The 10,798-nt window shown below is 37.1% G+C and overlaps 1 protein-coding gene across 1 annotated transcript; it reads left to right on the top strand.

The window, feature by feature from the left end:
- Positions 1 to 4,720: 4,720 nt before the first annotated feature.
- Positions 4,721 to 10,798, top strand: LOC131298167 (ABC transporter F family member 5). Its single transcript, XM_058323495.1, has 9 exons — positions 4,721 to 6,052; positions 6,900 to 7,241; positions 8,354 to 8,494; positions 8,587 to 8,766; positions 8,840 to 8,995; positions 9,221 to 9,322; positions 9,419 to 9,547; positions 10,300 to 10,404; positions 10,533 to 10,798. The coding sequence occupies exons 1-9, from the start codon at positions 5,147 to 5,149 to the stop codon at positions 10,626 to 10,628; spliced, it is 2,157 nt and encodes a 718-aa protein (XP_058179478.1). The 5' UTR covers positions 4,721 to 5,146; the 3' UTR covers positions 10,629 to 10,798.

Here is a 10,798-nt window from a genome sequence, read left to right as displayed (position 1 = left end):
ATTTCTTCCCGTCACATCTGTCTTCAGGACGATCTAGTCATAGGTTTTCACTTCTCAGTGAGTGAAAGATTTGTCCCTGGGTGTACGTTGAAAGCTTCTATAGTAGAACTCATTCGAGAGGGCTTGGCGGTTTTAAGAAGGGTTCGGGTGGAGGGTTTCTCTTAAGAATAAAAAAACCGAATAAAATCTAATTCATGTTCATACTAACAGAAGAGCGGATCCAATACCAAGACGACTTTCTTTCTCCGGAAGTGCAGCAAGTTCTTTCTTTCCTCTTTATTTACATTATTACATTACATCAAAGTAGATTTAGTGAATATCTGATTTTTGAAGGACAGAGGAATTGATTCTTTGCTTTAACAAAGGGGTACTGCTTCCTTTGTTACTAATGCATTAAAAAGAAAGTCACAGAAAGCGAAAAAAGGGAGAGGAGGGGCCGAAAGTGCATTTGTACGAAAACTAGTGATATCCATTTTGCAATTACTGTATTTTACAACCACACACGTATACACAAATATTCAAATTTTTTGATTGATCCCATAATACTGAAAGTGTAATGTGTGTGGGCCCCAATATGAATATGAATTTGTATAAATATTTGTGTAAATATTTGTGATTGTAGAATGATTGATTTACTTATTTACATTAACTTAAACGAAAAACATTACATAATAGATATTTGTTTAATTCCGTTAGTTGCATTCAGAGATAGCATCAGAGATATTAAGAATGTATAATTATACGGGATTTCAACTCTAATTCAATTTTTTAAAATGTCCACTCATTCAAAAGTGACACCCCTATCGCATTTGTTTCGTTAAATGATCTAGAAAAATAGAAAAACAAAATAGTTCAAGATTACATTTAACCAAGTAAGGAGCAGAGTTTGAAACTTTGTCTACCTCAAAAGACGTAAACAAAAACCTACAATCTTCAATTCCAGAAAGATTATGAAACTCTAAATTATCTAAACCAATAGCTTAAGTTGTATTGAATAACAATTTTGTTCTCTTACCTATTAGTTAAAAAGAAAAAGAATTTAAAGCGAAGAATTAAGAATTACTCATGACCGCAAAATATTACTCCAGACTGTGAAGAATTAATCTTGGCCACATCGAATTACTCATGGCCGCGAAAAATTATTCTTGCCGCTATGAATTACTCTTGGCCACGAAGAATAACTCCTGACCGCTACTAATTACTCTTGGCCGCAAAGAATTACTGTTGGCCTCATCGAATTGCATTTAGCCGCACAGAATTGCACTTGGCCGCTACGAATTACATTTGGCCGCATCGAATTGCACTTGGCCAAGAGTATTCGATGTGGCCAAGTGCAATTAGTAGCGTCCAAGTGCAATTAGTAGCGGCTAAGTGCAATTCGATGGGCCAAATGTAATTCTTCGCGGCCAAGTGCAATTCGATGCGGCCAATAGCAATTCTTCGTGGCTAGAAGTAATTCTTTGCGGCCAATAGTAAGTTTTTGTGAACGTTTCTAATCTCAACCATTGGCTTCAATAGTAATTCTTTGTAGCCAATAACAAGTATTTTTTTGTGTTCCCGGAATGCTCCCACACACACACACACACACACACACACACACATATATATATATATATATATATATTTCAAATTAGCACAGAATTTGGAAAGTTTTGGTGTTCTTCTCTATTTTTTTTTTGAAAAATCATAGAGACATTAATGTATAGTTGTTAGATGTAAATAAACCTACACGGCAATTGTGTAATATGTGCAAAAAGTGTGAGCACTTTAATGAAAGGAGAAGAATGAGGCTAAACATTGGATCAAAGTAATCATCCATTGCATCAACTTGTCTTTTATTCAGTATGAATGTGCCCTACGCCCTTGTATTATGGCGTAATGATATAGGTACCGACCGGGAGGAGAGAAATCGTACCGATGGCCGCCGGCGGGCCGTCTCTGGCCACAGGACGGCCGAATGTATATATACACGAAAAAGGGGTGCTCGGATCAAGCACCCTATACACCTCGAATACCGTTGATTCTCGAGTGGGCCCCATCGATTTTTTTTTAAAGAATTTTTGGACGGATTGGATCAATACATTTGCTGCCACCAACATATTACAATGAATCAAATAACCAAATATATAATTAATCAATTTGTTTCCTTCAATCACTCAACCAACTAAACATTTAGCAATTTGAATATATTTCAAAAAATGATAGCACAACCCCCCCCCCCCCCCCCCCCCCCCCCCCCCGAGAGAGAGAGAGAGAGAGAGAGAGAGAGAGAGAGAGAGAGAGAGAGAGAGAGAGAGAGAGAGAGAGAGAGAGAGAGAGAGAGAGAGAGAGAGAGAGAGAGAGAGAGCTAAATGTATGTGTGAGGGAGAAAACAGTTTTGGATTCAAAATTGGAATCCGTTTTGGAGAGAGAGACAGCCACGGTAATCGTTTTTAACTGATAACTATTAGGAAAGTAAGGAAAATTCGAAAATAAGGAATCCGAATAAGATTAGGAAACATTAATTTTAGTTTTTCTTTCATACTTCTTCCAAATATTCATTCTTTCAAAGTATATTTCTAGTCTTAAAAATCGTAAATCTTAATTATAGAAAAAATATGTACAAGTCCGATGATTCAAAATATAGAGAAATCTTCATATTATATAATATAGATGTGGTTGCTTTATATCTTAACAAATCATTTTCTGAAAATAATTTTGTTTATATTTTTGGACCCAACATCTGTGAAAGTAGTTTTGTTTATGAGGATTATAGATTGAATTAAGATCTGGTCATAAACTCGAGCATTCATTTGACAATATCAATAAAAAGAAGAATATGATAAATCTCAAGCACCCGTTGTTGATTCAACCCAGAGTACTGAGCGTTCTAAAGATAAATCTTCTCATTCTAGACCAGTGATTCATTTCTATTTGATATTTTCTAATTGATATTAATATAACCATATTCAATTGGGACCCTATCTTTCGACCAAAAAATTCGTGGCCTAAAGTCGGCGTAAATCCGGCTTTAGTGGAATTTACCATTTTGATGGATTGTTTTTTGGGAAAATGACGACCAATGATGTGTTTTGATATTTAATACCCGCTAAGGACATTTTCAGCATTAACAAATATTCTTAGCTTGTCTTTTGCAGGTATTAATTATCAAAACACGACATGGGCCGTCATTTTCCCTTATTTTTTTTGGAAAGATTACATGCGGAGTAAACCTCTTCTCGTTCATTTGTGGCCCAATACAAATTTAGGGCCGAGTGGTGATGTTTTGTGGGTTGGGATATTCAGATTAAGAGCTGGGCTTTGAAAGGATTATCAGCGTTGGGCTTATGCATTTACAAATGTCTCCTTTCTTATTTCGTTTTTTTAAGTTGGAAGAATGTTTGGGTCAGTTTACGTGCATCTCGATTAATTTCTTCTACGGTCCGATCAAAGTCGGACCATTTATGCAAGGACTAAGAGATTAAGAAGAAATTACTTTGTTGCGGTCTGATTCCAAAAATCAGATCATTTACAATTACGTTGGAAGCAAATTCACTGAACAACAACGGGATTCTCCTTTCAACACTTCAGAATGTGTGGATTGTACAACATCTTAAGATTTTAGTACACGTGGCACTTAATGAGTGGATGGAAATTGGAATCAAACTTAAGCAGTTTTCTACACCACAAGACTTGTATGCCTTCCAAGGGCGTTATCTAAATCCCCTCGGCTGCAAATATTTTGCTGGCCACAAAAATAGGATGCAATTAATAGTTTCTTCAATCATTGAAATGTGAGCTGGAAAATGGAGTGCTAATAATAAGGGATACTCGGATCAAGCACCCTACACACATCGGATGCCGTTGATTCCCGCTTAAGCCCCCTTGATTTTTTTTTATAGAATTTTGGACGACTCGGATCGGCCGTCCGGTGGCCGGAGATGGCCCGGCGCGGCCATCGGTACGATTTCCCTCCGTCGGCGCCCATTCTCATAGCAACAGTTTTATTTTTTGTATAAGACAACTTCAAGCTCAAAAATCATGTGTTTACGCAAATAATTTTCTTATCACTATGAATCTTATTTGATAGATCTCATTGAGATCTTTAATACGGTGCAAAAAAATTTGAATTTTTGTTTTCATTTATATTATTTTTGAGTTTGAAAATGTGAAAGGAACTTTTTATTTGGATTTTGTGGAATGACCCTTCTTATTTTTGAATGAGAAGTTTCAAAATAAGTACTTATTTTTTAAAAAGATTTCCGGAACGGAGCCTTATAATCTCAAACTGTTCTTAAATCATCACACATAATCAATATGCTTCTAAACTCATTAATGTTCAATTAAGATAGTTTAATAAAGAAGGTTATCTAAGTGTGACATTCGAGCTCAACACTTTGAATCATTCTTCGAATTTATTGTTTTGGGCTAAAGTAAGCCCACAAAAAATCAAAATTATTCTATAAAGTACTTTCTTTTTTTTATCATAGTACTCTCCTTAACGTTAGTCTTGATTTTTAATTAGTTTTTTTGGGAGAAAGTGGTGAATTTTTCTCTTTGATTTTGCTTATTTTATATGGGTTCGGATCCTCCTTTATCCTTATTTTGGATGGATGGATTGGATTGTCTAAATTTCGACCGCCTATTTGAGTGTTAAAAATTGCTGAGTAAGGGACTAATTTTATCAATAAGATATTACTACTAATAAATTTAGAACATTAGTTATCGAGCTGCTCGGCCAAAAATAATTGATTCAGGCAATTCCAAAACACGGACTGGAGAAGAATTCATTTTCATTTTCATTTTCATTTTCATTTTATATCAACATTCTTCCTGTAAAATTGATTTTTCTGTGTCTTTTTTTTTCTTCTACTTCCAATTTTTGGCTTGACTAAAAATTGCTAAAAATAGTTTACCCGGGATTTCTTCATCTTCCATGGACTGATAGAGTGCACTGGTGCGGATAGGGTGAGAGAGGGAGAGAGAGAGAGAGAGAGAGAGAGAGAGAGAGAGAGAGAGAGAGTGTGTGTTTTCTCTTCCACTCTGTTCTCTCGGCTACCCGCACAGAGAAAATCTCAGAGTTTCTTTCCCGTTCTCAAAATTAACCCCCTTTTCTTTTCATCGCTAAAAAAATTCTCAATTTCAGTTACTTTCCCGCCATCCAAACATGGACTTCGCAACAAAACTCCAATTCATCGACCTCCGCTCAACCTTCCTCACCGGTTCATCCTCCCGTTTAGACGTTCAGAAACCTAATCTCCGACCACTTTTCAGCCCAATTTCTTCCGCAGGTCGGTCATATCATCATTCTATCAAATACAGAACGAATTTCCTTAACCCTAGAAAACCAATAAAAAACCCTACTAGGGTTTCAGCTAAATTGTCAGAGGCGACCGCCGAAACACCGGTTGCAAAGACTGGTGTCGAGGAGGACGATATCGAATCTCTGTTTTCGGATTATTCGACTGATGAAATCAACTATAAGCGTGCAAATAACAAGAAATCGAATACCGGGGCATCGAGTGTATCATCGGGTGTTAGGTTAGAGAATGTGAGTAAGAGCTACAAGGGTGTGACTCTGTTGAAAGACGTGACTTGGGAAGTGAAGAAAGGCGAAAAAGTGGGTTTGGTGGGGGTAAATGGTGCGGGGAAGACAACCCAGTTGAGAATTATTGCTGGGTTAGAAGTACCCGATTCTGGTAATGTTATAAAGGCCAAACACAATATGAAAATCGCGTTTTTGAGTCAAGAATTCGAGGTTTCATTGAGTAGGACGGTGAAGGAGGAGTTGTTAAGTGCTTTTGAAGAGCAGATGGAGGTGGCAAAGAGGTTGGAGAAGGTGCAGAAGGCGATTGAGGGGTCAGTGGACGATTTGGAGTTGATGGGGAGGCTTTTGGATGAGTTTGATTTGCTTCAGAGGAGAGCACAGTCTGTGGATTTGGATCAGGTGGATGTCAAGATTAGTAAGTTGATGCCTGAACTTGGGTTTGCTCCGGAGGATTCAGATAGGTTAGTGGCTTCGTTTAGTGGTGGGTGGCAGATGAGGATGTCACTTGGGAAGATTCTACTTCAGGTATCAGTGTAACTGGATTCATTGTTGGTCTTGAAATTTTGTTACTACCTCAGTCCCCAGTTTTGATGAATTTGAAAACTTTTTCAAAAAAGAAATTTTGATTGGTGGGAATAAGTCTCTAATTGTTTCCACAAAAAAACTGATTATTGTTGACCAGATTAAAGGCACGACTGTTGAAAAAAGACTAAGAATATGGGACGGAGTGAGTAATAGGTTTTGATGCGTAGACTTCAGAATCAAAGATTGTGTTGTAAATATGCTCTTTGCGTTTGCATTAGTGGTGTTGGAGTTTTAAAATTCAGTATGCTGTAACACAGTAAATTAGTGTCAATAAAGCACTGATACTTCTACTTGGCAGTCTAAACAGTCTTGCATCTTGATGGGTACAATCCTCGTGAATACTCTGCGAGGTCAATGCATGCTCTACTTTTAAACTTCCTTCAAATTTTTTTTTTTTGTAATTTTGAACCATTATCTGATACTTCTCAAATAATCTAAGAGACATGTCTGGGCAATGAATATTAAATGTGTGAGTGTCTGTATTGCAGCATTGCTGTATAGGTATACTAAGGCTAAATTTAGACTTCCTTTTGTTATCATGCCGTGTCATGCGGCATTCCTTTATTATACCCATCCATGCTTCAAGGAACTGCTGCTTCCACCATATCATATCATTTCTGCAAAATTGCACTTGCTTAGCATAAGTTAACCAAATTAAGTGAAGTTTTGAAAAGTGTATTCTAAATGGGTTTTTTTTTTTTTTGGCCTTATTGATTAAATTTTCAATGTGTAAGAACAGTAGTTTCTGATTGATTGGTTAAGTGCTGACATGTGATATAATCTGCAGGACCCAGATTTATTACTATTGGATGAGCCCACTAATCATCTCGATCTTGACACAATTGAGTGGCTGGAAGGATATCTTAATAAGCAAGATGTGCCTATGGTCATCATATCCCATGACAGGGCTTTCCTTGACCAGCTTTGTACAAAAATTGTGGAAACAGACATGGGTGTATCGAGGACATACATGGGCAATTATTCTGACTATGTTGCTGCAAAGGCAGCCTGGATTGAAGCTCAGTTTGCAGCGTGGGAGAAGCAGCAAAAGGAAATCGAGCATACAAGGGACTTGATAAGCAGATTAAGTGCAGGAGTAAATGCTGGCCGTGCATCTTCTGCTGAAAAGGTGTACTATTTTACTCAATTATTCCATTCAGTGAATGCATGTTCTAATCCATAGTGTTATGGCGGAAGCAGTTATGTCTGATTAGTGATGAATCTTTATAATCCTAAGCAATTGCTTGTTGCAAAATCTATCATTTTACTTTATTTGATACAGACCAACTTCCTACCAATGGTTATAAATAAGAGGAAGACAGACTCACTTTGGTATCTCAGGTCCTGCTAAGTTTTATCAGGGGTCACAACTCACATCATCTTCCCTACACAGGATAAAGCATTCGTAGTTTTTGCGTTCACAAGACGGCATGCGTTATGTTTTTTGGAAGTGGTGATTTCTATCTGTTTCTTGAAATGCGGCTCTTCTGAAGAGCAGTGCTCAACATGGGTAGCATTATTGTTTTGGGGAGGTGGTGAAGACTACTTGTTTCTTGAAATGTGGCTCTTTCGAAAAATAAAGTGTGGAATACTCCTTGATGATGCAAAATTGCATCCCTGAGAGTTCTAACATTGATAACGGTGTCTTCAAAACCTAAGGGGCTAAGACATAAATTAGGTAGATTTTGCTTAGAACTTGGACTTGGTGGGGGTATGGATAGGGGAAAAGGAAATGAATGTCAAAGTGTGAAGAAAAATCGTGTTATTTTGGGTTTTCGCTCTTACTGAAATGTTGGAGAAAGAAGAACATTTCGAAATGCTAAGAGATCCTGGTAAAGAGAACGAGGATTGATATTTAGATCTACACATTGCTCCCCTATTTTGATTATTTTGTATCAGTCTCATTGTTCTGTGTGGTAATCATGGATGGTCTTTGCAGAATATATTTACTGGCTCAGTAGTATGTTAGTGTCCCCATCAGGCTGCAATCATGGTAGATAGCTGCTTCGCTTCTGTAATGGGGACCGCGATTTTTATTTACTGTTTCTATCAGTTATCCTTAAAAAGTAACTTTACCGATTATTGTGGACTCTTTGGACCTTTTCAACAACTGCTACGTGAGACACTGATATGCAGGACTAAAACAAAGTTGCTTTCTACGCGGCTTGATCATGATTTTGTTCACATTCTCTTTTATTATGGGCGGCGTCAATAACTGCTGTTTCATTTTTATGTAAATAGAAACTTGATAAGCTTCAGGAAGGTGAACAAGTTGACAAGCCTTTTATACGGAAACAAATGAAAATAAGATTCCCTGAGCGTGGAAGAAGCGGGAGATCTGTTGTAACACTCAAGAATCTGGAATTTGGATTTGGGGATGAGGTAAGTAACATAATGAACTGAAAGAGGACAAAGGCTAATGAAGTTTAGCTCTCTGTTTCTGATTATTGTACATGTGATCCATTCTTTGTCAGGTTTTGTTTAAGAAGGCGAATGTGACGATTGAAAGGGGCGAGAAAATTGCCATTATCGGCCCAAATGGGTGCGGAAAGAGTACTTTGCTTAAACTTATTATGGGTTTAGAGAATCCCAGAGGAGGCGAAGTTCTGCTTGGGGAACACAATGTTCTTCCAAATTATTTTGAGCAGAATCAGGTATAAACCTGTGATAATTCTTATAGTTTTCTTGGGCCATTATTTCTCCCTACGATTAATTATTTAATTTCAGGCTGAGGCACTTGATTTGGATAAAACAGTGCTCGAGACTGTGGCAGAAGTTGCGGAAGATTGGCGCATGGATGATGTAAAAGGGCTCCTTGGGCGTTGCAATTTCAAAGCTGATATGCTTGATAGGAAGGTATCCTTCTTGAGCGGTGGCGAGAAGGTTAGTACTCGTGGTTTTTTTTTTTTGGTCTTAGTTTTCATGGAGCGCTCGCATCACCTTTGTGGTTACATAAGAATCTAGCTTTACGTTTTGGATCTCTTATAGGAAACAACTATCGTTAGGGTGTTACTTTTAATGAGTTAACATGTTCTCCTTAGCTTCATCAGGGCTTGTAGTTTGTGTTCTATTTCGCTTCACATTTATCTCATTGCCTGTTGAGTTTAGGCACGTCTCGCCTTTTGCAAGTTCATGGTAAAACCATCAACCTTGCTAGTTTTGGATGAGCCGACCAACCACTTGGATATACCGTCAAAAGAGATGCTTGAGGTTTGCTCCCTATTCCATTTATTTTCTTCAGTTAATGTTATTATTACATCCATCATCACCCTTTTCTATTTTTTTGAACTCTATTGTACTTATTAGGAGGCGATATCCGAGTATGAGGGCACTGTCATTACTGTTTCTCATGATCGATACTTCATAAAGCAAATAGTTAATCGGGTATTGGAAGTCAAGGATGGCACTTTACAAGACTATGAGGGCGATTACAATGTAAGCTTTTCTTTAACTTATTCGACTTGGAATTTTAGCATACTTATTTTAGCATTTGCTTCTTGTGTTGCAAATGCCTTGCATCAGAAAATTGGTGTTTTTTCCCCTTACATATGGGTTCCAATCGCGGGCTGTGGATGCCAACTCATGAGTTGGAATTACTGGATTACTGAATTCTCACCATTATTCGGCTAATCATGCCCTCAACAGTTATCGTAGCTATGCGCTTTGACAGTAATTTTAATATGTCAGGTCAAGTCTTTTCAGTTCTTAACCCTAAAAAAACTGATTAGTATAAGGAATAATCTATCATTTGTGCATACTGCATATACTCCATCCATCCTATTTTGTTTGTCTATTTTTTAAAAGTTGTTCACTTTAATAAATACTACTCCTATATTTTCTTGATAAAGTATTTCTGTATTTGAAATTTTGTTAACAATAAATCTGAATTAGTTCTTCTAGACAATTTCAAAATCATCTAAGAATCTTTTTAAAAAAAAAAAAAAGCATAGACAATTAAAAAAAAGGGACAGATGGAGCATGATTTTGTATATTATGCATATGTTATCAGCTCAAACGTTGTTGAACTCCAAGAATTCGAACTTACTTGTGTATGCTCGCTTTGGTATGAGCACCGTTCAGAAGGGTCTCTTAAACTTGGATTTAGACTCAAATGCTTGTGTTAGAGAACTGCTAAGTTTATGAGAATGATGGTGGTTTCTGAGAATCCAACCATTACAAAATTGCAGTACTATTTGGAGAAGAACATTGAAGCAAGACAAAAAGCGCTTGAACGGGAGGCTGATCTCGAGGAAAAATCTCCTAAAGCAAAAGCCAAGTCGAAAATGTCGAAGGTAGTGCTACCCTTGTAGTTATTCTCAAACCATGTAATGAAAATGGAAAGTGGCAAATTTATGTTTACACTGATATCTGGGTAAAATCTGATCAAAGGCTTAATTTTTGCTTTGCATATTCCTTTCAGGCTGAAAGGGAAGTGCGTAAGAAGCAGAAATCACAGGCATTTCAGAATGCAAAAGCAAAATCGAAAGGGTCGAAGAATTCTAAAAGATGGAATTGAGCTATACTTTAGTTGGAAAAAATCTGTATCTTTTAGATGGTCTTACTTTGTCAAAAACCTTGACCATGTGTATATAACGGTGAATATAATTAGTTTACTTGGTTACTTTGAAGTTTGAATTGAATCCAGATGTGACCCAAATTTTTGATAAAGGGTTCATGTTAACGATA

This window comes from Rhododendron vialii, chromosome 8a, assembly GCF_030253575.1.
Source record: "Rhododendron vialii isolate Sample 1 chromosome 8a, ASM3025357v1".
In the NCBI taxonomy this organism is placed as follows: Eukaryota; Viridiplantae; Streptophyta; class Magnoliopsida; order Ericales; family Ericaceae; genus Rhododendron; species Rhododendron vialii.
The sequence above is the reverse complement of the archived record's forward strand: the minus strand, read 5'-3'. Positions and strand labels throughout refer to the sequence as shown.

Bases quoted from the DNA above. Each gene is read 5' to 3' on its own strand.
- LOC131298167 (XM_058323495.1), top strand. From the start codon at position 5,147: ATGGACTTCGCAACAAAACTCCAATTCATCGACCTCCGCTCAACCTTC. The intron at 7,242-8,353 runs GTGTACTATTTT...TTATGTAAATAG, and splicing joins GTGCATCTTCTGCTGAAAAG to AAACTTGATAAGCTTCAGGA. The intron at 8,996-9,220 runs GTTAGTACTCGT...TGTTGAGTTTAG, and splicing joins TCTTGAGCGGTGGCGAGAAG to GCACGTCTCGCCTTTTGCAA.